Below are 23,148 nucleotides of genomic sequence, written 5' to 3'. Positions count from 1 at the left end.
TGTGTGTGTTTGTATGAATCTCCTCAGGTCCTTCTCTATGAAGTTGGTTTCCTAGTTTGTGCTGCTATAGGGATCGTGTACATTATCCTTATGCCCCTGGTGGGGTTCTGCCTGGCCTGCTGTCGCTGCTGTGGACACTGTGGAGGACGCATGTACCAGGAACAGACTAAAGCTGTCCACTGTCACAGGAGAGGATTATACTGGGCTACACTACTCACAACACTAGTCATACTGTAAGTGTGTGCCACCCTGAAAAAAACAGCATAGACCAGCATAAGTGCTGGTTTTGCTGGTGACCAGCCTTCGCTGTGTTTTCGAAGTGCTTCGTTGTGCTTTCATGGTTCATTCGCTGTGTTTTCATGTTGACCAGCCTTCGCAGTGTTTTGCTGGTGACCAAAATATCACCTAGGGCCCCCAAAATGCTAGGGCCGGCTCTGACTGCATGAGTGGGTATACAGTGGGGCAAAAAAGTATTTAGTCAGCCACCAATTGTGCAAGTTCTCCCACTTAAAAAGATGAGAGAGGCCTATAATTTTCATCATAGGTACACTTCAACTATGACAGACAAAATGAGAAAAGAAAATCCAGAAAATCACATTGTAGGATTTTTAATGAATTTATTTGCAAATTATGGTGGTTTGCAAATCCACAGTTGGATTCCTTTGTGGTTTGTTTTTGTTGAGTTTTCGATGTCTTGTGTGCCATTTTAGAGTCACTTTTATTGTAAGTAAGAATAGAAGGTTCATGTGTTCTACATTCTTGTGAATGCTACCCTGATTATGGATAGTCATGGATGGATCGTGAATATTGATGAGTGATAAGGTTACAGAGGAACAAAGCTCATATCCCCCAAAAATCCAAACCTCCCATGTTATTGGTAATGGGGTGAGGTTAGCATGTTTTGTTGTAGCCTCTGTAGCTCTCTCACTCATTCATGTTTTTTCTTAATTATGGCATTATCATGATTCATTTACAAACATCTTATCCACTCAATTAGAAAGAAAATGACTCCAGTCATCATTCACCATTCAGATACTATTGGGCAAAACATAACCCAAAACAAACTACAAATGCATTCAATGAGTTTGTAGAGTCAGACGATTGATGTAGTTGTTGCGTGCAAGGAATATGGGACCAAATACTAAATTTTGACTACTTTAATATCCTATAAGTAAATTTGTCCAAACTTCTTCACATGGGAGAACTAGATACATGAAGTGCTTTCAATTCTAAACAGCAAAACAGTTATGTATGAAAATACTCACAAATAAAAGGTGCATTCTGTATTGTTGCTTAATGTTAAACATTTGATCTGAAATCCAAAATGCTGGAGTATAGAGACAAATAATAATTGTCTGTCCAAATACAGTGCCTTGCGAAAGTATTCGGCCCCCTTGAACTTTGCGACCTTTTGCCACATTTCAGTCTTCAAACATAAAGATATAAAACTGTATTTTTTGTGAAGAATCAACAACAAGTGGGACACAATCATGTAGTGGAACGACATTTATTGGATATTTCAAACTTTTTTAACAAATCAAAAACGGGCGTGCAAAATTATTCAGCCCCTTTACTTTCAGTGCAGCAAACTCTCTCCAGAAGTTCAGTGAGGATCTCTGAATGATCCAATGTTGACCTAAATGACTAATGATGATAAATACAATCCACCTGTGTGTAATCAAGTCTCCGTATAAATGCACCTGCACTGTGATAGTCTCAGAGGTCCGTTAAAAGCGCAGAGAGCATCATGAAGAACAAGGAACACACAGGCAGGTCCGAGATACTGTTGTGAAGAAGTTTAAAGCCGGATTTGGATACAAAAAGATTTCCCAAGTTTTAAACATTCCAAGGAGCACTGTGCAAGCGATAATATTGAAATGGAAGGAGTATCAGACCACTGCAAATCTACCAAGACCTGGCCGTCCCTCTAAACTTTCAGCTCATACAAGGAGAAGACTGATCAGAGATGCAGCCAAGAGGCCCATGATCACTCTGGATGAACTGCAGAGATCTACAGCTGAGGTGGGTGACTCTGTCCATAGGACAACAATCAGTCATATATTGCACAAATCTGGCCTTTATGGAAGAGTGGCAAGAAGAACGCCATTTCTTAAAGATATCCATAAAAAGTGTAGTTTAAAGTTTGCCACAAGCCACCTGGGAGACACACCAAACATGTGGAAGAAGGTGCTCTGGTCAGATGAAACCAAAATTGAACTTTTTGGCAACAATGCAAAACGTTATGTTTGGCGTAAAAGCAACACAGCTCATCACCCTGAACACACCATCCCCACTGTCAAACATGGTGGTGGCAGCAGCATCATGGTTTGGGCCTGCTTTTCTTCAGCAGGGACAGGGAAGATGGTTAAAATTGATGGGAAGATGGATGGAGCCAAATACAGGACCATTCTGGAAGAAAACCTGATGGAGTCTGCAAAAGACCTTAGACTGGGACGGAGATTTGTCTTCCAACAAGACAATGATCCAAAACATAAAGCTAAATCTACAATGGAATGGTTCAAAAATAAACATATCCAGGTGTTAGAATGGCCAAGTCAAAGTCCAGACCAGAATCCAATCGAGAATCTGTGGAAAGAACTGAAAACTGCTGTTCACAAATGCTCACCATCCAATCTCACTGAGCTCGAGCTGTTTTGCAAGGAGGAATGGGAAAAAATTTCAGTCTGTCGATGTGCAAAACTGATAGAGACATACCAAGCGACTTACAGCTGTAATCGCAGCAAAAGTATTAACTTAAGGGGGCTGAATAATTTTGCACGCCCAATTTTTCAGTTTTTGATTTGTTAAAAAAGTTTGAAATATCCAATAAATGTCGTTCCACTTCATGATTGTGTCCCACTTGTTGTTGATTCTTCACAAAAAAATACAGTTTTATATCTATGTTTGAAGCCTGAAATGTGGCAAAAGGTCGCAAAGTTCAAGGGGGCCGAATACTTTCGCAAGGCACTGTATATGTAGAGGGGAGTGTATTTGGATAAGTGAAACAAACAAACTTTTCTGTGTGTTTGTGTGCGTGCATGTGTTTGTGTGCGTGCGCTTATGTGTGTGTGTGTGTGTAGTGCAGGGAACATCTGCATGTTCTTCACTAACCAGTTACTGAAAGTGAGTGTTGAGGACAGCTCTGTAGAACTCAACAATAACCTGGAAAACCTTCAAACCTACCTCACCTCTGTCCCTAAGGTAAGTGTGTGATGTTGTGGAAATTTCCTTAATTACCAAATGATGAGATGTAACGGCGTTCTTCGTTTGTCGAAAGAGAGTCGGACCGAAATGCAGCGTGGTGGTTAATCATGATCTTTAATGAAGAAAACGACGATACATGAAATAACTTATAAATACAAAAACAACAAACGGAACGTGACACCTAATACAGCCTATCTGGTGAACACTACACAGAGACAGGAACAATCACCCACGAAATACAAAGTGAAACTCAGGCTACCTAAATACGGTTCCCAATCCGAGACAACGAGAATCACCTGACTCCAGATTGAGAACCGCCTCAGGCAGCCAAGCCTATACTAGACACACCCCTAATCAACCACAATCCCAATGCCTACAAAAACCCCAATAAGACAATACAATAACCCCATGTCACCCCCTGGCCTGAACAAATAATTAAAGAAAACACAAAATACTAAGACCAAGGCGTGACAGAACCCCCCCCCCTAAGGTGCGGACTCCCGGACGCACCTCAAAACCATAGGGAGGGTCCGGGTGGGCGTCTGTCCATGGTGGCGGCTCCGGCTCGGGACGTGGACCCCACTCCATAAATGTCATAGTTCCTCCCCTTCGCGTCCTGGGATAATCCACCCTCGCCGCCGACCATGGCCTAATAGTCCTCACCCAGAACCCCACAGAACTGAGGAGCAGCTCGTGACTGAGGGGCATCTCGGGACTGAGGGGCATCTCGGGACTGAGGGGCATCTCGGGACTGAGGGGCATCTCGGGACTGAGGGGCAGCTCGGGACTGAGGGGCAGCTCGGGACTGAGGGGCAGCTCGGGACTGAGGGGCAGCCCGGAACTGAGGGGAAGCCCAGTACTGAGAGGAAGCCCAGTACTGAGAGGAAGCCCAGTACTGAGATGAAGCTCAGGTAGGTAGTAGGCTCCGGTAGATCCTGGCTGGCTGGCGGATCTGGAAGATTCAGGTTGACTAGCAGATCTGGAAGATTCTGGTTGACTAGCAGATCTGGAAGATTCTGGTTGACTAGCAGATCTGGAAGATTCTGGTTGACTGGCAGATCTAGAAGATCATGGCTGACTGGCGGATCTAGCTGCTCTATGCAGACTGACAGCTCTGACTGCTCCATGCAGGCTGGCAGCTCCTTGCAGACTGACAGCTCCTTGCAGACTGACAGCTCTGACTGCTCCATGCAGGCTGACAGCTCCTTGCAGACTGACAGCTCCTTGCAGACTGGCAGCTCCTTGCAGACTGGCAGCTCCTTGCAGACTGACAGCTCCTTGCAGACTGACCGCTCTGGCTGCTTCATGCATACTGACAGCTCCCTGCAGACTGGCAACTCAGGCTGCTTCGAACAGGCAGGATGCTCCGGCAGCGCTGTAGAGGAGAAAGGCTCTGATAGCGCTGAACAGACGGGAGACTCCGACAGCGCAGGAGGGAAGGAAGGCTCTGATAGCGCTGAACAGGCGGGAGACTCCGACAGCGCAGGAGGGAAGGAAGGCTCTGATAGCACTGAACAGACAGGAGACTCCGGTAGCGCAGGAGAGGAGAAAGGCTCCGACAGCGCTGGAGAGGCGGGAGACTCCGACAGCGCAGGAGAGGCGAGGCGCACTGTAGGCCTGATGCGTGGTGCTGGCACTGGTGATACTGGAGCGAGGACACGCACAGGAAGCCTGGTGCGGGGAGCTGCTACCGGAGGACTGGAGTGTGGAGGTGGCACAGGATGTGCAAGGCTAGGGATGTGCACAGGAGGCCTGGTCCCTCAGGACGAGTATGGAGCGCTAACTCAGGTGCCATCAAATCCCCGACACGATCCGTCGGACGAATATGGTATCTATAGCACCAAGCTAGCAACTCCCTCATTACTCTCCACTCCACTTTCCCCATTAACTCCTTCACAGTCTCTGCTTCGCTCACCTCTAACACCGGCTCTGGTTCTGGTCTCCTCCTTGGCTCCTCACGATAAACAAGGAGAGTTGGCTCAGGTCTATCTCCTGACTCAGCCACTCTCCCTCTGAGCCCCCACCCAATACATTTTTTGGGGTGACTCTCGGGTTTCGCTCTGCGCCGCCGTGTCTGTTTCTCCAACTCCATTCGCCTATAGCCTTCTTCGCACTGCTCTAGCGAATCCCAGGCGGGCTCCTGCACTCTCTCTGGGTCGGCCGCCCACCTGTCGATTTCTTCCCACGTCGTATACTCCATGCCATTGCTGTCCATAACGTCCTCCTTTCGCTGCTCCTGCTGTCGCTGCCTGTTACCACGCTGCTCGGTCCGTGTGTGGTGGGTGATTCTGTAACGGCGTTCTTCGTTTGTTGAAAGAGAGTCGGACCGAAATGCAGCGTGGTGGTTAATCATGATCTTTAATGAAGAAAACGACGATACATGAAATAACTTATAAATACAAAAACAACAAACGGAACGTGAAACCTAATACAGCCTATCTGGTGAACACTACACAGAGACAGGAACAATCACCCACGAAATACAAAGTGAAACTCAGGCTACCTAAATACGGTTCCCAATCCGAGACAACGAGAATCACCTGACTCCAGATTGAGAACCGCCTCAGGCAGCCAAGCCTATACTAGACACACCCCTAATCAACCACAATCCCAATGCCTACAAAAAACCCAATAAGACAATACAATAACCCCATGTCACCCCCTAGCCTGAACAAATAATTAAAGAAAACACAAAATACTATGACCAAGGCGTGACATGAGAGAGCAAATCACACACCAGTCAGAGTTATGCTTAATTTTCACCTTTAATAATAATTAAGCTTTTGCAATAGCATTTTGACTTTCAACATTGCAGTATCTCTAATGAAAAGTTGAGAGTGGTCAACATAATGGCAACTGAGATCTTTTATAGCAAAGATCCACCCCCCTAGTCGACATGACAAACCACAGATCTTAGGAACTTACACAAAGAAAGACTTTACTTCAGAGAGGAGTATCCCATAGCCAGACAGCATTGACTATAAATGATCGTTCAGTTTGGTCTCCTAAACGAAGCTCTTATCTCGTTCTTGGTACAAAATGGTACCAAGACATTACCTCACCCAATGGTATATATCAATTGTCATTTTAGACACTCCCATCCCAAATACAACCCATCCTGGACAAGCTCACGGAGAGGAGAGTGAGCCTCTAGGTCAAGATAAGGGCAACCAGAGAGGGAATATAGAATGGTTCCAGACACTGCCATCCTCCTCTCCCCGATGGGAAAAGTAGGGAGTGACTGGCACACAGACATTGTGGAGCCAAGAGATAATTGGTTCCCCCTCAATCATCCCTTCACATGGTTTAAAATATACGTTTACACATGACGACAAGCTTGACCTCTCCCCTCTCTGTGGCCCAAGTAACTGAACCCTGACAGAGAACAGATAACTGTAAACGGCCACCACTATAGTACAACAATATACATTCTAAATGACAAGTATCTCACAAGCATATTATGAAAATAAAACATCTTATTTATGTTACCCAACTAATTCTGATTCATCCCCAACAGTGTGTGTGAGAGAGAACGTTCCTATTATTTTCAGAAGGGAAAACCAAAATAATAAATGAAGTAGAAGTAAGACCAGTTGATTTTTTTGGTTTATAAAACAATAGATATAGCTAAAAGTAGCAACTGGATATTTTTGAATGGGTACACACATTTATTAAAAACATTCCATATTCTCTTCTGTTAAGTATCCTGTAATAAATTACTTGGATGTCATGTCACTTATCTTCTGTTGACACACAACCACCTATAGATCAGTTACTGACCTAAAGCTTCTATTCAGAGTTAGTACATAAACCACTCCACCTACCATAAATCTCCCCCTAGACAATAGCTACACACATTGCACGGCAGGTAGCCTAGTGGTTAGGGCATTGGGCCAGTAACCGAAAGGTTGCTAGAACGAATCCCCGAGCTGACAAAGTAAAAATCTGTCATTCTGCCCCTGAACAAGGTAGTTAACCCACTGTTCCTAGGCCGTCATTGTAAATAAGAATTAGTTCTTAACTGACTTGCCTAGTTAAATAAAGGTAAAAAAACATTTGTCTCTCCTGTTCAGCCTGCACTGTGATCACATGTATCTGATACAATAGAGGGAGAGAGGAGTTGGGTGAGAAAGGCAGGGAGGATAGAAAGGGAAAGGGGGATACTTAGTTGTACAACTGAATACATTCAACTGAAATGTGTCTTCCGCATTTAACCCAACCCCTCTGAATTGGAGAGACTCAGAGAAAGGGGAAGAGAGGATGGAGAGAGGAAAAAGGGGGAGGGAGAGAGGGATAAAGTAATGGTCGGGCAGGGTTGTGTGGTAAATCGGTAGTGGCTTTGATGTTTCTGTGCATAGTTTCAGTGTGTTTTAAATGTGTTTGAGGGAGTCTTGCAAGTTTATGTCATCTCTCCTGTGTCTAAGTGTGTTTGTCTCCTGTGTCTCATCAGCAAATTGACAGTGTGCTGATAGAGGGCAATAAGACAGTGGATGAGGTTACCAGAAGCCTCAATGGTAAGTACTGTACCTGAGCTTTGAGAACAGGGTTCACGAACAGACAAAAAACCCAGCTCCAAGTGATTTTAAATTTGGAAATCTGTTCTGAAGTATTCCCAAGCATCATAGAGAGAAATGATTGTATATAGTCATGGCCAAAAGTTTTGAGAATGACACAAATATTAATTTTCACAAAGTTTGCTGCTTCAGTGTCTTTAGGTATTTTTTTGTCAGATGTTACTATGGAATACTGAAGTATAATTACAAGCATTTCATAAGTTTCAAAGGCTTTTGACACTTACATGAAGTTGATGCAAAGAGTCAATATTTGCAGTGTTGACACTTCTTTTTCAAGACCTCTGCAATCCGCCCTGGCATGGTGTCAATTAACTTCTGGGCCATATCCTGACTGATGGCAGCCCATTCTTGCACAATCAATGCTTGGAGTTTGTCAGAATTTGTGCGGTTTTGTTTGTCCACCCTGGATTGACCACAAGCTCTCAATGGGATTAAGGTCTTGGGGAGTTTCCTGGCCATGGACCCAAAATATCAATGTTTTGTTCCCCGAGCCACTTAGTTATCACTTTTGCCTTATGGCAAGGAGCTCCATCATGCTGTAAAAGGCATTAATCCTCACCAAACTGTTCCTAGATGGTTGGGAGAAGTTGCTCTCAGAGGATGTGTTGGTACCATTCTTTATTCATGGCTGTGTTCTTAGGCAAAATTGTGAGTGAGCCCACTCCCTCGGCTGAGAAGCAACCCCACACATGAATGAATGGTCTCAGGATGCTTTAGAGTTGGCATGACACAGGACTGATGGTAGCGCTCACCTTGTCTTCTCCGGACAAGCTTTTTTCCGGATGCCCCAAACAATCGGAAAGGCGATTCATCAGAGAAAATGACTTTACCCCAGTCCTCAGCAGTCCAATCCCTGTACCTTTTGCAGAATATCAGTCTGTCCCTGATGTTTTTCCTGAAGAGAAGTGGCTTTTTTGCTGCCCTTCTTGACACCAGGCCATCCTCCAAAAGTCTTCGCCTCACTGTGCGTGCAGATGCACTCTGCCTACTGCCATTCCTGAGCAAGCTCTGTACTGGTGGTGCCCCAATCCCGCAGCTGAATCAACTTTAGGAGACGGTCCTGGCGCTTGCTGGACTTTCTTGGGCACCCTGAAGCCTTCTTCACAACAATTGAACCGCTCTCCTTGAAGTTCTTGATGATCCGATAAATGGTTGATTTAGGTGCAATCTTACTGGCAGCAATATCCTTGCCTGGGAAGCCCTTTTTGTGCAAAGCAATGATGATGACATGTGTTTCCTTGCAGGTAACCATAGTTTACAGAGGAAGAACAATGATTCCAATCACCACCCTCCTTTTGAAGCTTCCAGTCTGTTATTCGAACTCAATCAGAATGACAGAGTGATCTCCAGCCTTGTCCTCGTCAACACTCACACCTGTGTTAACGAGAGAATCACTGACATGATGTCAGCTGGTCCTTTTGTGGCAGGGCTGAAATGAAGTGGAAAGGTTTTTTGGGGATTCAGTTCATTTGCATGGCAAAGAGGGACTTTGCAATTAATTGTAATTCATCTGATCACTCTTCATAACATTCTGGAGTATATGCAAATTGCCATCATACAAACTGAGGCAGTAGACTTTGTGAAATGTATACTTGTGTCATTCTCAAAACTTTTGGCCATGACTGTACACATGCAAGCAAGGTTTGATAAATATTATATGTTAGGTCTTCTTGTGGTCAATGTTCAGTCTACAAATGATTTGTTATTATGTTCCGGCCCCCCGATCATCGGCTCAAGAAAAAATTCTCCCACAGCTGATTCTAGTTCCAAGTTCTAGATATTCACATAATGTGTGCAAAAGTTATGCAAAGTAGAAACGCACTGAAACAATTATGTTGACCATTGTCTTGACCCAGAAGAGACTGCCATCCACCATTTGAGAAACACTGGTCAACAATTACATACATCTATACCTTCTCTCTCTCATTTCTCCCCTAGACATAGGTCCTCTGCTGGGCAGAGAGATCCAGAGAAGTCTAGAGGGCCCCCTGAACCCTGCCCTGAAGTCTGTCAGAGATATAGCCAAAGGTACAACTCCATCCTGTGTGTGTGATGTTTGTTTGTCTGTGTGTATTCCTCTTCTGAAATAGTTTCATTTTAATTCTCTACATGAATGGTTTATTAATAAATCTGTGTGTATGTTGCATCTGTATCCTAGTGGTGAACCGTACCAGTGTCCTGTTGGTGGGGTTGAACTCTACTCTAACCCAGCTCCAGTCTGATGTGACTGTGGTCCAGGCGAATGTTTCCTCTGTCAGAGACCGCATCAACAGCACACTGAGAGACCCTGACTGTCATGGGTGTTCTGCCTATCAGTCAGAGCTAGAGAAACTAACATTTGACACCACTATCACTGTGAGTGCAATCGTGTTGCGTCGCCTCTCCTCTCTTTTCTCTTTGCTCTCCTCTCCTCCCTTTTTTCTTCCCTCCTCATCTTTCCACCATCGAATGCATATTCCACGGTAGCTCTGATATCCCAGTTATCCCCCTGTACACACTGGTGTGTATTTTCATCTTACTGGTTTGTTCTTGATGAGGAACGATTCAGGCCTTTTGGACGATGTGTGCTGGTCTTGCAGTAGAAGTTAATGGGGTGGATATGACACAGGCAAATTAGTTATGTGGAAATGGTTCACGCTGTTGTCTTATAACATCAGGTCTCAGGGTGTTCCTCCTCCTCCCACTCTACTGTTGCTGACGCACGCTGAGTCTGTTTGTGGGTTAACCCTCTCCCCTCCTCTTCCCCCTTTCTCAAACAAGCTACCACAAATAGAGGCTTGGGTTTCAGGAAAATTACAGTTCATAATATATATATATATACACACACAGTATGAGGAACACAAGATTAAGTTCCTTATCGAGAACAAACCAGTAAGACGGAGAACAAACATGGTGTATGTTACTCTGATATAGTTGTGGAAAACAAAGCAGTATTTCATTCACCCCCTATCACTGTTCTACTTTTATAACAAGCATAAGGAAGGCAATACATGCCAAAGTAAAAACGTGAATTTGTCATCTGAGTGGATAGTTCTGGTTTTGCTGCACCCTGCTGCCAAAGAATAAGAATGACACACTGCAGAGAAGTCATGAGCTGTTTGTAACCTCAAGTTTATGTGTGTGTTTGTGTATGTTCCATAGATCCCCAGTCTGAATGAGCTGCAGTGGGTTGTTGATGACGTCACCAAGGCTAATCTCAACTCAAAAGTGAAAGAGGTAATTCTGTCTGGACTAAATAGGCACACTAAATACCCCCCCCCCCCCCCCATATATATATGTGTATGTGTGTGTGTGTGTGTTTGTGTGTGTGTAATATATATGAGAGGGAGAGAGAGAGAGCAGTCAAAATGGATTAGTGAAGTGTAACTGACATTCCACAGCATGTTCCTGTTTGTGTGGGAGGAATTGAGATCCACTCTTGCTCCAACATTTTTCATCCATTGACTTCTATGCGTCATTTCTGCAGTAGTTACAGAGGACGTTTCTGACCATGTGTGTTTCAGGGAGAATACTTATTTTCCAGTATTCCCCAGAGAGTGACCAACGACACCAGGGACATGGTACAGAGTGAGTATTTACCTTCACGGTCACTACTAACTGTTATAGGATTAGGACTAGTTCAGTTAAACTACTTGCTGTTATCGGACATTATTAATCACAGTGACACTAACAAGAGTCTGATGTCTACTAGCCTTATAGCCACATCTTATGCTTTAACCTAAATACCTAAACTGACCTTGGATCAGTGTCTAGAGATATATTCATCCTTCTCCTTCAGATGTGAAGCAGCAGCTTGAAGACATCAAGAGACAGATCTCTTCGGTGAAGGGATACATCCCTGTCTCTGCCCTCAGCAACATCTCACACACACTGGGAGAGGCTCAGAGATACATCGACATGTACTCACCACAGGCAGAGTGGGTAGAGATGATCAGGTAATGAGTACACACACATAGGCATGCGCACACACTGACAGGGCTGAACAGATAAGGTAATTATCCCTCTGTGTTTTTGTCTCTCTATAGGTGGGGTGTGGGTATTATCCTGAGCTGTGTCGTTCTCCTGGTCGTAGTGTGTAACCTTCTGGGTCTGTTTTTGGGTCTGGTGGGACTGAGCCCTCAAGACAACCCGACAGAACGATCCAGCACCGCCGACTGCGCAGGAACCTTCCTAATGGCGTAAGTACTGTCACTATGTCTGTTTGCGTGTGTGGGTGGGTATGAGGATGGGCATAAGGGACATTTGGTAAAATAATTATCTCAACGTATTTGTCTGTGTGTGTAGGGGTGCAGGGCTAAGTTTCCTGTTCTCCTGGCTCTTCATGCTGGTGGTGTTAATACTGTTTATACTGGGAGGGAATGTCTACACACTGGTCTGCCAGCCCTGGCGCAGTGGACAGCTACTACAGGTAAGAACACACACTCTCAGACATGCACAATGAATTCCGGCGCCGACAGAGATGGCCGCCTCGCTTCGCGTTCCTAGGAAACTATGCAGTTTTTTGTTTTTTTACGTGTTATTTCTTACATTAGTACCCCAGGTCATCCTAGGTTTCATTACATACAGTCGAGAAGAACTACTGAATATAAGATCAGCGTCAACTCACCATCAGTACGACCAAGAATATGTTTTTCGCGACGCGGATCCTGTGTTCTGCCTCTCAAACAGGACAACGGAATGCATCCCATGCAGCGACCCAAAAAAAACGACTCCGAAAAAGAGGGAAACGAGGCGGTCTTCTGGTCAGACTCCGGAGACGGGCACATCGTGCACCACTCCCTAGCATTCTTCTCGCCAATATCCAGTCTCTTGACAACAAGGTTGATGAAATCCGAGCACGCTATCGGAGGCGGTGCAGCCAGCGGGTTTCTCCATGCATCGCGCCGACAGAAACAAACATCTTTCTGGTAAGAAGAGGGGCGGGGGCGTATGCCTTATGGCTAACGAGACATGGTGTGATGAAAGAAACATACAGGAACTCAAATCCTTCTGTTCACCTGATTTAGAATTCCTCACAATCAAATGTAGACCGCATTATCTACCAAGAGAATTCTCTTTGATTATAATCACAGCCATATATATCCCCCCCCAAGCAGACACATCGATGGCTCTGAACGAACTTTATTTGACTATTTGCAAACTGGAATCCATTTATCCGGAGGCTGCATTCATTGTAGCTGGGGATTTTAACAAGGCTAATCTGAAAACAAGACTCCCTAAATTTGATCAGCATATCGATTGCGCAACCAGGGGTGGAAAAACCTTGGATCATTGTTACTCTAACTTCCACGACGCATATAAGGCCCTGCCCCGCCCTCCTTTCGGAAAAGCTGACCACGACTCCATTTTGTTGATCCCTGCCTACAGACAGAAACTAAAACAAGAGGCTCCCACGCTGAGGTCTGTCCAACGCTGGTCCGACCAAGCTGACTCCACACTCCAAGACTGCTTCCATCACGTGGACTGGGATATGTTTCGTATTGCATCAGATAACAATATTGACGAATACGCTGATTCGGTGTGCAATTTCATTAGAACGTGCGTTGAAGATGTCGTTCCCATAGCAACGATTAAAACATTCCCTAACCAGAAACCGTGGATTGATGGCAGCATTCGCGTGAAACTGAAAGCGCAAACTACTGCTTTTAATCAGGGCAAGGTGACTGGTAACATGACCGAATACAAACAGTGCAGCTATTCCCTCCGCAAGGCTATCAAACAAGCTAAGCGTCAGTACAGAGACAAAGTAGAATCTCAATTCAACGGCTCAGACACAAGAGGCATGTGGCAGGGTCTACAGTCAATCACGGACTACAAGAAGAAATCCAGCCCAGTCACGGACCAGGATGTCTTGCTCCCAGGCAGACTAAATAACTTTTTTGCCCGCTTTGAGGACAATACAGTGCCACTGACACGGCCTGCAACGAAAACATGCAGACTGTCCTTCACTGCAGCCGAGGTGAGTAAGACATTTAAACGTGTTAACCCTCGCAAGGCTGCAGGCCCAGACGGCATCCCCAGCCGCGCCCTCAGAGCATGTGCAGACCAGCTGGCCGGTGTGTTTACGGACATATTCAATCAATCCCTATACCAGTCTGCTGTTCCCACATGCTTCAAGAGGGCCACCATTGTTCCTGTTCCCAAGAAAGCTAAGGTAACTGAGCTAAACGACTACCGCCCCGTAGCACTCACTTCCGTCATCATGAAGTGCTTTGAGAGACTAGTCAAGGACCATATCACCTCCACCCTACCTGACACCCTAGACCCACTCCAATTTGCTTACCGCCCAAATAGGTCCACAGACGATGCAATCTCAACCACACTGCACACTGCCCTAACCCATCTGGACAAGAGGAATACCTATGTGAGAATGCTGTTCATCGACTACAGCTCGGCATTCAACACCATAGTACCCTCCAAGCTCGAGACCCTGGGTCTCGACCCCGCCTTGTGCAACTGGGTACTGGACTTCCTGACGGGCCGCCCCCAGGTGGTGAGGGTAGGCAACAACATCTCCACCCCGCTGATCCTCAACACTGGGGCCCCACAAGGGTGCGTTCTGAGCCCTCTCCTGTACTCCCTGTTCACCCACGACTGCGTGGCCACGCACGCCTCCAACTCAATCATCAAGTTTGCGGACGACACAACAGTGGTAGGCTTGATTACCAACAACGACGAGACGGCCTACAGGGAGGAGGTGAGGGCCCTCGGAGTGTGGTGTCAGGAAAATAACCTCACACTCAACGTCAACAAAACTAAGGAGATGATTGTGGACTTCAGGAAACAGCAGAGGGAACACCCCCCTATCCACATCGATGGAACAGTAGTGGAGAGGGTAGCAAGTTTTAAGTTCCTCGGCATACACATCACAGACAAACTGAATTGGTCCACTCACACAGACAGCATCGTGAAGAAGGCGCAGCAGCGCCTCTTCAACCTCAGGAGGCTGAAGAAATTCAGCTTGTCACCAAAAGCACTCACAAACTTCTACAGATGCACAATCGAGAGCATCCTGGCGGGCTGTATCACCGCCTGGTACGGCAACTGCTCCGCCCACAACCGTAAGGCTCTCCAGAGGGTAGTGAGGTCTGCACAACGCATCACCGGGGGCAAACTACCTGCCCTCCAGGACACCTACACCACCCGATGTTACAGGAAGGCCATAAAGATCATCAAGGACATCAACCACCCGAGCCACTGCCTGTTCACCCCGCTATCATCCAGAAGGCGAGGTCAGTACAGGTGCATCAAAGCTGGGACCGAGAGACTGAAAAACAGCTTCTATCTCAAGGCCATCAGACTGTTAAACAGCCACCACTAACATTGAGTGGCTGCTGCCAACACACTGACACTGACACTGACTCAACTCCAGCCACTTTAATAATGGGAATTGATGGGAAATGATGTAAATATATCACTAGCCACTTTAAACAATGCTACCTTATATAATGTTACTTACCCTACATTATTCATCTCATATGCATACGTATATACTGTACTCTATATCATCGACTGCATCCTTATGTAATACATGTATCACTAGCCATTTTAACTATGCCACTTTGTTTCCATACTCATCTCATATGTATATACTGTACTCGATACCATCTACTGTATCTTGCCTATGCTGCTCTGTACCATCACTCATTCATATATCCTTATGTACATATTCTTTATCCCCTTACACTGTGTATAAGACAGTAGTTTTGGAATTGTTAGTTAGATTACTTGTTGGTTATTACTGCATTGTCGGAACTAGAAGCACAAGCATTTCGCTACACTCGCATTAACATCTGCTAACCATGTGTATGTGACAAATAAAATTGGATTTGATTTGATTTAATTGACTCACTGATTGATTGATTGTGTCTTCCCTCTCCACAGTTTGTTGACACTCCGGGCCTGATACCTGGATTCCATTTAAGAGAGATACTGGCCCTGAAGAGCAACCTGTCTTTCATTGAAGTATACAAGTATGTAGCAACTTTATAAAGGGTTATGTAAATTAAAGATATTCTTTCTGGTTTTCTAAAGTATTATTATAAGTAACTCTGAATAAGAGTGCTTGCTAAATGTAACTTTGTTTTTCTTCTGCTCTTATGCAATGTAAGGATTAATGGTACGCAGGTCAGCTGTTTGTTCACCGGCACCCGCCCGCAATAATTTTTATTCTTCACCTTTATTTAACTAGGCGAGTCAGTTAAGAACAAATTCTTATTTACAATGATGGCCTACACTGGCCAAACCTAGACGACGCTGGGTCAATTGTGCGCCGCCCTATGGGACTCCCAATCACAGACAGTTGTGATACAGCCTGGATTCGAACCAGGGTGTCTGTAGTGACGCCTCAAGCACTGAGGTGCAGTGTTTTAGACCGCTGCACCACTTGGGCTAATAACCCACTCGCAACCGCCTGACAATATGTGATGAAGTGAAAATCTGAGGCCCGTACCCTAATCTGATAACATAGAAAATGCGCTGTAGGCTACAGTCCGAGACGGCAGACATTTTGTTTTTTACAGGGTTCAGGATTTTTTTGGCCTGATTTAAATATGTTTCTGCTTATAATTTCCGACAGTTTGGTAGGCCATTTGTTAGTCAACTTGTCCATCAGTGGAGGCTGCTGAGGGGAGGACGGCTCATAATAATGGAATCATTGGAATGGTATCAAACACATTCACTCCATTCCGGCCATTATTATTAGCTGTCCTCCCCTCAGCAGCCTCCACTGTTGTATAAAATTAGATAAATGCAGCTTTACTTCTGTCATTATCTGTTGCCCTCGAAGACTAAATAAACACTTGCTCACCAGAATAATGTAATACATCGATAGAATGAATGCTTCAATATAGTTGACATCGGTAAAGTGTTTTCTATCATCTCTGATTCTTTCGCGGAGCAAAGATGTTTAGGGACCGGGTAGAAAATGCAATAACTCAACAACAAAAAACTAGAAAGTTTTTCTGTGCAAAATTTCCAAAAGACATAAGTTTGACCGGCTGTGAAAATGACCCAATATGTTTCTGATAAGATTTCATTTTGGGCTTGGATGCATATTTTATGTGGTTGATAAAGATAGCACCTACAAATGGTAGGTATCTAACTGCGCATTCGCATTCTCTCAGGATGCTGAAATAAATAAATCATATTTCCCCACTCCTTTACCTGAGTCAAAATTCTGCCTACATTTGGTGTACAATTTTACTGCAAGAAATGCTTAATTCTGCAGGAGTTCATATTAAGGCTATATGAGAGGTTATAAACCTACAGTTGGTGTCCAGAATTCAGTTTCCATTTAACCCATCTGAACAGTAGGCTACAGTTCCTTTGATGTGCCATCGGCCTATTTGAAGTCCCCGTCTTGTGACTGTCGAATTTGTATCGCGCCTCACAATCATCACACATCTATCTATCTGCTATCATTCTCTTTTTCCACTTCCCAAACATTAGTTATCTGGCACTCCCTTCTCTTTATTTTCAACTCTCCATTTTGCGTTTCGCAGCTTTGCTCTGATTGAATTCAACTCCAGCATTTTCCTTTTTTGCCTCCATGATCGACTTGAACATGAACTTTTAATGCCCGTTTCCAAAAGCATTTGGCGGTTGGCGTGTTGTCTATTTGACACATGTACAGTTAGGTCCTGAAGCTTAGGCATTATGCACTAATGCCAGATGGCCTAAAATATTGAAAGAAAAACGTCAATGTAGCCTATAAATAAATTGCACAAGGTGAATGATACATTTATGGATATTTAAGGTATTATTTTCTCTTCATTTAACCCGCCCTTCATCCACACAATATTTAATGACCCTAAACCCGCCACACCATGGATATAACCGCTGGGACTGCGGGTTATTAGTCAACCTCCACATCACTAGTAAGATTGTATTGTTGTGCGTGTGTTTGTAGTGAATGTGAACAGAACAGGCCTCTATGGACAGCCCTCCACCTGTATGAGCTCATAGACCTCAATGATCTACTCAACGTGTCCAAAGTAAGACTGTCACGCTACGGTTTCTACTCTTATCACATGTGGTTTTTACTTTTTCTATCACCATACACTGTCTACTGATGATTACTGGGACTCACTTTATATGGGTGATTAATTCCCAAATCATGTCTTATGTTTCCACTTCCAAAGTGGTGTAAACGTCCATATTTCAAACCATCTGCTATACTAGCACAATGTTTCCGCTACTCCTTTTAATTATGTGTCCACCTCTCCCCTCTCAGTACAAAGAAGAGATTCAGCAACACTTTGACAGTAATGAGATCAAACTGCCTACCATCACCCTGCTCACACCTGAGACACGCAAACAGCTACACAGCTTCTCTGACATGGTCCATGATGTTGACATAAGCTCTGTCACACAGCAGGTACAAAGTGTGTGTGTATGTACAGTACATGTAGATGTGCGTGTGCATTTATGTGTGACCTTTGGCCTCTAATAGTTTGGAACGTGTTCAATTGGAGTGTATATTAGGACAACATGCAGCGTCACCTCAGTATGGTTACAAAGACTTCATAACTATTTCTATATCTGTTTCAGATCAACGTTATTTCCAGCATTAATCTGACAGAAATAGCAGGCATGTTAGACCAACTTGCTACTGTTCAAGTGAGTAATAAAACGTGTAACATTGTTACAAACATATTCCCTCCCTGTGAGCACTCTCCGGCTCTTCTATCAATGATACGATGTGAACATCAGTGTGTGCACTAGTCATTTAGATGTTTATATAAAGACAGTAATGTGATGCACGTCTCTCAACAGATTAATACAGGTGTTCAATATCAGCTGACACAGGAGGCTGAAGGCCTGAGAGGGATCCAGTCAGGCATTGTCACTACCATCATCCCACAACTGGTACGTCTGACTGGCCTGGTGCTATCTGTTTCTGCTCTGGACAACTTCAGCAAATGTCACGTGTGTGTTTGTACTAAATATACAGCTATCTGAGTGTCTGGATTATCGCTGACTATTTTATAAATCCTTAAAGAGGTCATTATCCAGAGCAGAGTCCTAGATATTGTAAATAGATATATTACCTGTCTGACTTTTGTGTTTCAGACTCAGTTGAACTCCAACATATTTGCCCTCAGTGTCATAGCATCAGAGATCAATGTAAGTAATACTGCAGAATGTTCAGAAAGCATGAGCTGCAAGGGTTCTTTCCTTAAACAATGAAAACATGTAGCTATGCAATGCATGCTCACCCCTCTCTTTCTCCCTCCCTCCCTCTTTCTTCTTTAGGGCACAGTAGGAGATGTGTTAAATAAAGTGGGAACAGCTCAAGACTTCCTCAACACCAACACTACACAGATAGTCAAGGCCGTGAGTAACCACACACATGCATGTTCAAACGCATGCACAAACAGAAGCATATCTAGGCACAAAAAAAAATCCTTTACAACCAGAAAATGACATTTCTCTCATTTGGGTTTCTTTCCTAGAAAGATGAACCATTTCATCTGGTTCATGACCTCAGGTGTTCTGTACAGTAAAGAAGGAGATGGTAGCACCACAGCCATTACTCAAGTGGGCCGTGTGACTCCCACAGTCACACGGCCCACTTCACATAGTTATAGGGAATTCCACCTGATTTTCTGCTGCAAAGCTCCACTGATTCTCATGACTTCTGAGTCAATAGAGAATGTATGGAATTTACACTTGTTTTTCTTTCTTTTTCTCAGGCGAGTAGGGAGTTCCTAGACTGTCAGATGGGGTACTTCACGATGTATGCTGACTGGGCTAACCTCACGGTGGGTTCACTTAGCATTCTACTACTACTGTATCACTGCATTGCGGTATCTTGTGTGTGTGGTTTAATTTTAGGTTTGTGTGTGTGTGTGTAGTTTAGCCTCAGCCTTATGTGTGGTTGTGGTTGATGTAAAAAGGGCTTTATAAAATACATTTGATGAAATTTGATTGTGTGAGTGTGTGTGTGTGCGTGCGTGCGTGTGTGTGGGTATGTAGATCACTCAACAGATTGGTCTCTGTGGCCCAGTGGCAGAAGCTGTGGACTCAGCGAAGGTTGTAGTCTGCTCAAATATGATGGAGTCTCTGGTGAGAAAATGATTTCATACACGCACCCACGTACAGAAAATGATACACTTGCGTTAATCTAATATTGTTTATTAACCTACATCTGTGTTTGTGTCCAGAATGCGTTCTGGTTCAGTCTGGGCTGGTGTATGATCTTCCTGGTCCCCAGCATCATCTTCTCCATCAAACTGGCCAAGTTCTACAGGAGGATGAAGCACAGCGATGTCTACGAGTGAGTAGCAAACACATTTACACACATACATCAGATGATTGTACTTAGGTACTGGGTGGGAAATACTCATTCAGAAATAAGACCAGGGCCTGTATATACAGTACCAGTCAAAAGTTTGGACACACCTATTCAATAATTTCTCTTTAGTTGGATTATTTTCTGCATTGTAGAATAATAGTGAAGACATCAAGACTATGAAATAACTCATACGGAATCATGTAGTAAGCAAAAAAGTGTTAAATAAATCAAAATATATTTTATATTTGATATTCTTCAAAGTAGACACCCTTTACCTTGATAACAACTTTGCACACTCTTGGCATTATCTCAATCAGCTTCACCTGAAATGCTTTTCCAACAGTCTTGAAGGAGTTCCCACATATGCTGTGCACTTGTTCCTTCATTCTGCAGTCAAACTCATCCCAAACATCTCAATTGGGTTGAGGTCGGGTGATTGTGGAGGCCAGTTCATCTGATGCAGCACTCATCATTATCCTTCTTGGTCAAATAGCCCTTACACAGCCTAGAGTTGTATTGAGTCATTGTCCTGTTGAAAAACAAATGATCGTCCCATTAAGTGCAAACCAGATGGGATGGCGTATCACTGCAGAATGCTGTGGTAGCCATGCTGGTTAAGTGTGCTTTGAATTCGAAATAAATCACTGACAGTGTCACCAGCAAAGCACCATCACACCTCCTCCTCCGTGCTTCATGGTGGGAACCACACATGTGGAGATCATCCATTCAGCTACTCTGCATCTCACAAAGACATTGGGTTGGAACAAAAAATCTCAAATTTGGACTCATCAGACCAAAGGACAGATTTCCACTGGTCTTAATGTCCATTGCTCGTGTTTCCTGGCCCAAGCAAGTCTATTCTTCTTATTGGTGACCTTTAGTAGTGGTTTCTTTGCAGCAATTTGTCCACGATGGCCTGATTCACGCAGTCTTCTCTGAACAGTTGATGTTGAGATGTGTCTGTTACTTGAACTCTGTGAAGCATTTATTTGAACTGCAATTTCTGAGGCTGGTAAATCTAATGTTTTATTTGATTTATTTTTTACCTTTGTTTAACTAGGTAGGCAAGTTGAGAACAAGTTCTCATTTACAACTGCGACCTGGCCAAGATAAAGAAAAACAGTTCGACACATACAACAACACAGAGTTATACATGGAGTAAAACAAACATACAGTCAATAATACAGTACAAAAACAAGTCTATATACAATGTGAGCAAATGAGGTGAGATAAGGGAGGTAAAGGCAATAAAAAGGCCACAGGTGGTGAAGTAAATACAATATAGCAATTAAAAACACTGGAATGGTAGATTTACAGTAGGTGAATGTGCAAAGCAGAAATACTTGGGAGCAAAATAAATAAATACAGTAGGGGATGAGGTAATTGTTTGGGCTATTTATAGATGGGCTATGGAGAGGTGCAGTGATCTGTGAGCTGCTCTGACAGCTGGTGCTTCAAGCTGCTTCAAGCTGGTGAGCTGGTGAGGGAGATAACTGGTGAGATAATGAACTTATCCTCTGCAGCAGAGGCAGTCCTCATGTGAGCCAGTTTCATCATAGTGCATGATGATTTTTGTGACTGCACTGAAGAAACTTTCAAAGTTCTTGAAATATTCCGGATTGACTGACCTTCATGTCTTAAAGTAATGATGGACTGTTATTTCTCTTTTTTATTTTAGCTGTTATTGCCATAATATGGACTTGGTATTTTACCAAATAGGGCTATCACTTGTATACCACCCCTACCTTGTCACAACACAACTGATTGGCTCAAACGCATTAAGAAGGAAAGAAAATCCACAAATTAACTTTTACAAGGCACATCTGTTAATTGAAATGCATTCCAGGTGACTACCTCATGAAGCTGGTTGAGAGAATGCCAAGAGTGTGCAAAGCTGCCATAAAGGCAAAAGGTGGCTACTTTGAAGGATCTCATAATAAGATGATTATCTTATTATTCGTTATGATCTAAAAGGCTAAACGGATCCTATGTCAGCACTCCTACTCTATTACTTTTTGTGAACACGTGCCTAGGACACTATGACTCTGATTGAAACGTTGTTGTAATGAAGCTGGTATGGGAACAACATACAATCTCTCTTTCTGTCTTGTCTCATCTCTCTCCTCACAGAAGCCACACAGCCAAGAACATCCTCCCCCGAGCCCAAGTCAAACCCTACTGAGCTGGGGGAAAGAGAGGACTGGCAAGGGTTGTTACTGCTCTCAGGGAATAGAACCAGGGCTCTGCCACCCCACCCTGACAGAGGGACATGAATGGGTTGAATGCTACATGTACCACCTGAATAATGTATTATATCATATAGGGTAGGTACAAGTTGCCGGCTTCAACATAACGTCTATAATCATGTCATTGTGTTGTTTGTCTACAATGTCATTGACTTTTTAATTTTTTTTATATATATATTTTCTTCTAAGGAATGATATTGATTGAAATATTTGATTCTGCAATGATACAATTTTGAACCAGACAATGAGTAGGATATGTGTTACGAAGCACTTTAGTAGGTCTGTTTATATAGGAAAATTATTTCTGACATGCATTGTGCAAACTACTGTGATTAAAGATTTACTATTGATAGAGACTACTGTTTGTGTTAGCTAATTCATTCTCAAATATATTACTGATATAGTACCTTGTAGTATAATATGTTTCTGATAGGATAGCACCAGCAGCAGTGGCCAATAGAAACGTGTTCTGCATGTGATTGATTGCTGTTTACAGGATGCAGTCTAAAAATGGTGCAAATCAATCAATGCGTTTAGGTTTACAGCACAGATCCACCTGATTCAGTGAACACAACCTCTCAGCATCACGATGGGGGAAGTAGGGGAGCAAAGGGAAGTGCGGGTATCAGGTTGAATTTGACCTCAATGACCGATATGAAGTGTTCCCCCCCCGACATGATGATATCCTTCTCACACACCCCTGGGGAACCTGCCTGTCTGCTGTGAAACAAAAGAGACGCACGCATGCACACACACAGTTCCATAGCCATGACAATAAGGAGTGGCATTGTTTAGTAGACAGGGTAAGGAAGGACATTTTCACACA

General features: G+C 43.9%; 1 protein-coding gene across 3 annotated transcripts in view; it reads left to right on the top strand.

Moving 5' to 3' along the window:
• The window catches only part of LOC109899570 (prominin-1-A-like), a 40,886-nt gene extending 18,208 nt beyond the window's left edge, over positions 1-22,678 (top strand). For all 3 annotated transcript variants that reach the window (XM_031835895.1, XM_031835894.1, XM_020494918.2), the window contains 21 exons: positions 28-233; positions 3,081-3,201; positions 7,655-7,718; positions 9,717-9,806; positions 9,937-10,133; positions 10,920-10,994; positions 11,282-11,345; positions 11,557-11,713; positions 11,804-11,956; positions 12,063-12,186; positions 15,663-15,751; positions 17,689-17,773; positions 18,013-18,156; positions 18,330-18,398; positions 18,555-18,647; positions 18,852-18,905; positions 19,035-19,115; positions 19,475-19,543; positions 19,758-19,847; positions 19,946-20,058; positions 22,207-22,678. In XM_031835895.1, coding sequence (XP_031691755.1) covers positions 28-233; positions 3,081-3,201; positions 7,655-7,718; positions 9,717-9,806; positions 9,937-10,133; positions 10,920-10,994; positions 11,282-11,345; positions 11,557-11,713; positions 11,804-11,956; positions 12,063-12,186; positions 15,663-15,751; positions 17,689-17,773; positions 18,013-18,156; positions 18,330-18,398; positions 18,555-18,647; positions 18,852-18,905; positions 19,035-19,115; positions 19,475-19,543; positions 19,758-19,847; positions 19,946-20,058; positions 22,207-22,258 — 2,190 coding nt within the window. In that variant the 3' untranslated portion in view covers positions 22,259-22,678. The remainder of the gene's footprint in view (positions 1-27; positions 234-3,080; positions 3,202-7,654; positions 7,719-9,716; positions 9,807-9,936; positions 10,134-10,919; positions 10,995-11,281; positions 11,346-11,556; positions 11,714-11,803; positions 11,957-12,062; positions 12,187-15,662; positions 15,752-17,688; positions 17,774-18,012; positions 18,157-18,329; positions 18,399-18,554; positions 18,648-18,851; positions 18,906-19,034; positions 19,116-19,474; positions 19,544-19,757; positions 19,848-19,945; positions 20,059-22,206) is intronic.
• Positions 22,679-23,148: the final 470 nt, after the last annotated feature.

The sequence above is a fragment of the Oncorhynchus kisutch genome, linkage group LG11, assembly GCF_002021735.2.
Source record: "Oncorhynchus kisutch isolate 150728-3 linkage group LG11, Okis_V2, whole genome shotgun sequence".
Lineage (NCBI taxonomy): Eukaryota > Metazoa > Chordata > Actinopteri > Salmoniformes > Salmonidae > Oncorhynchus > Oncorhynchus kisutch.
Note: the sequence above shows the minus strand (reverse complement) of the source record. Positions and strands in the feature narration are given on the sequence as shown.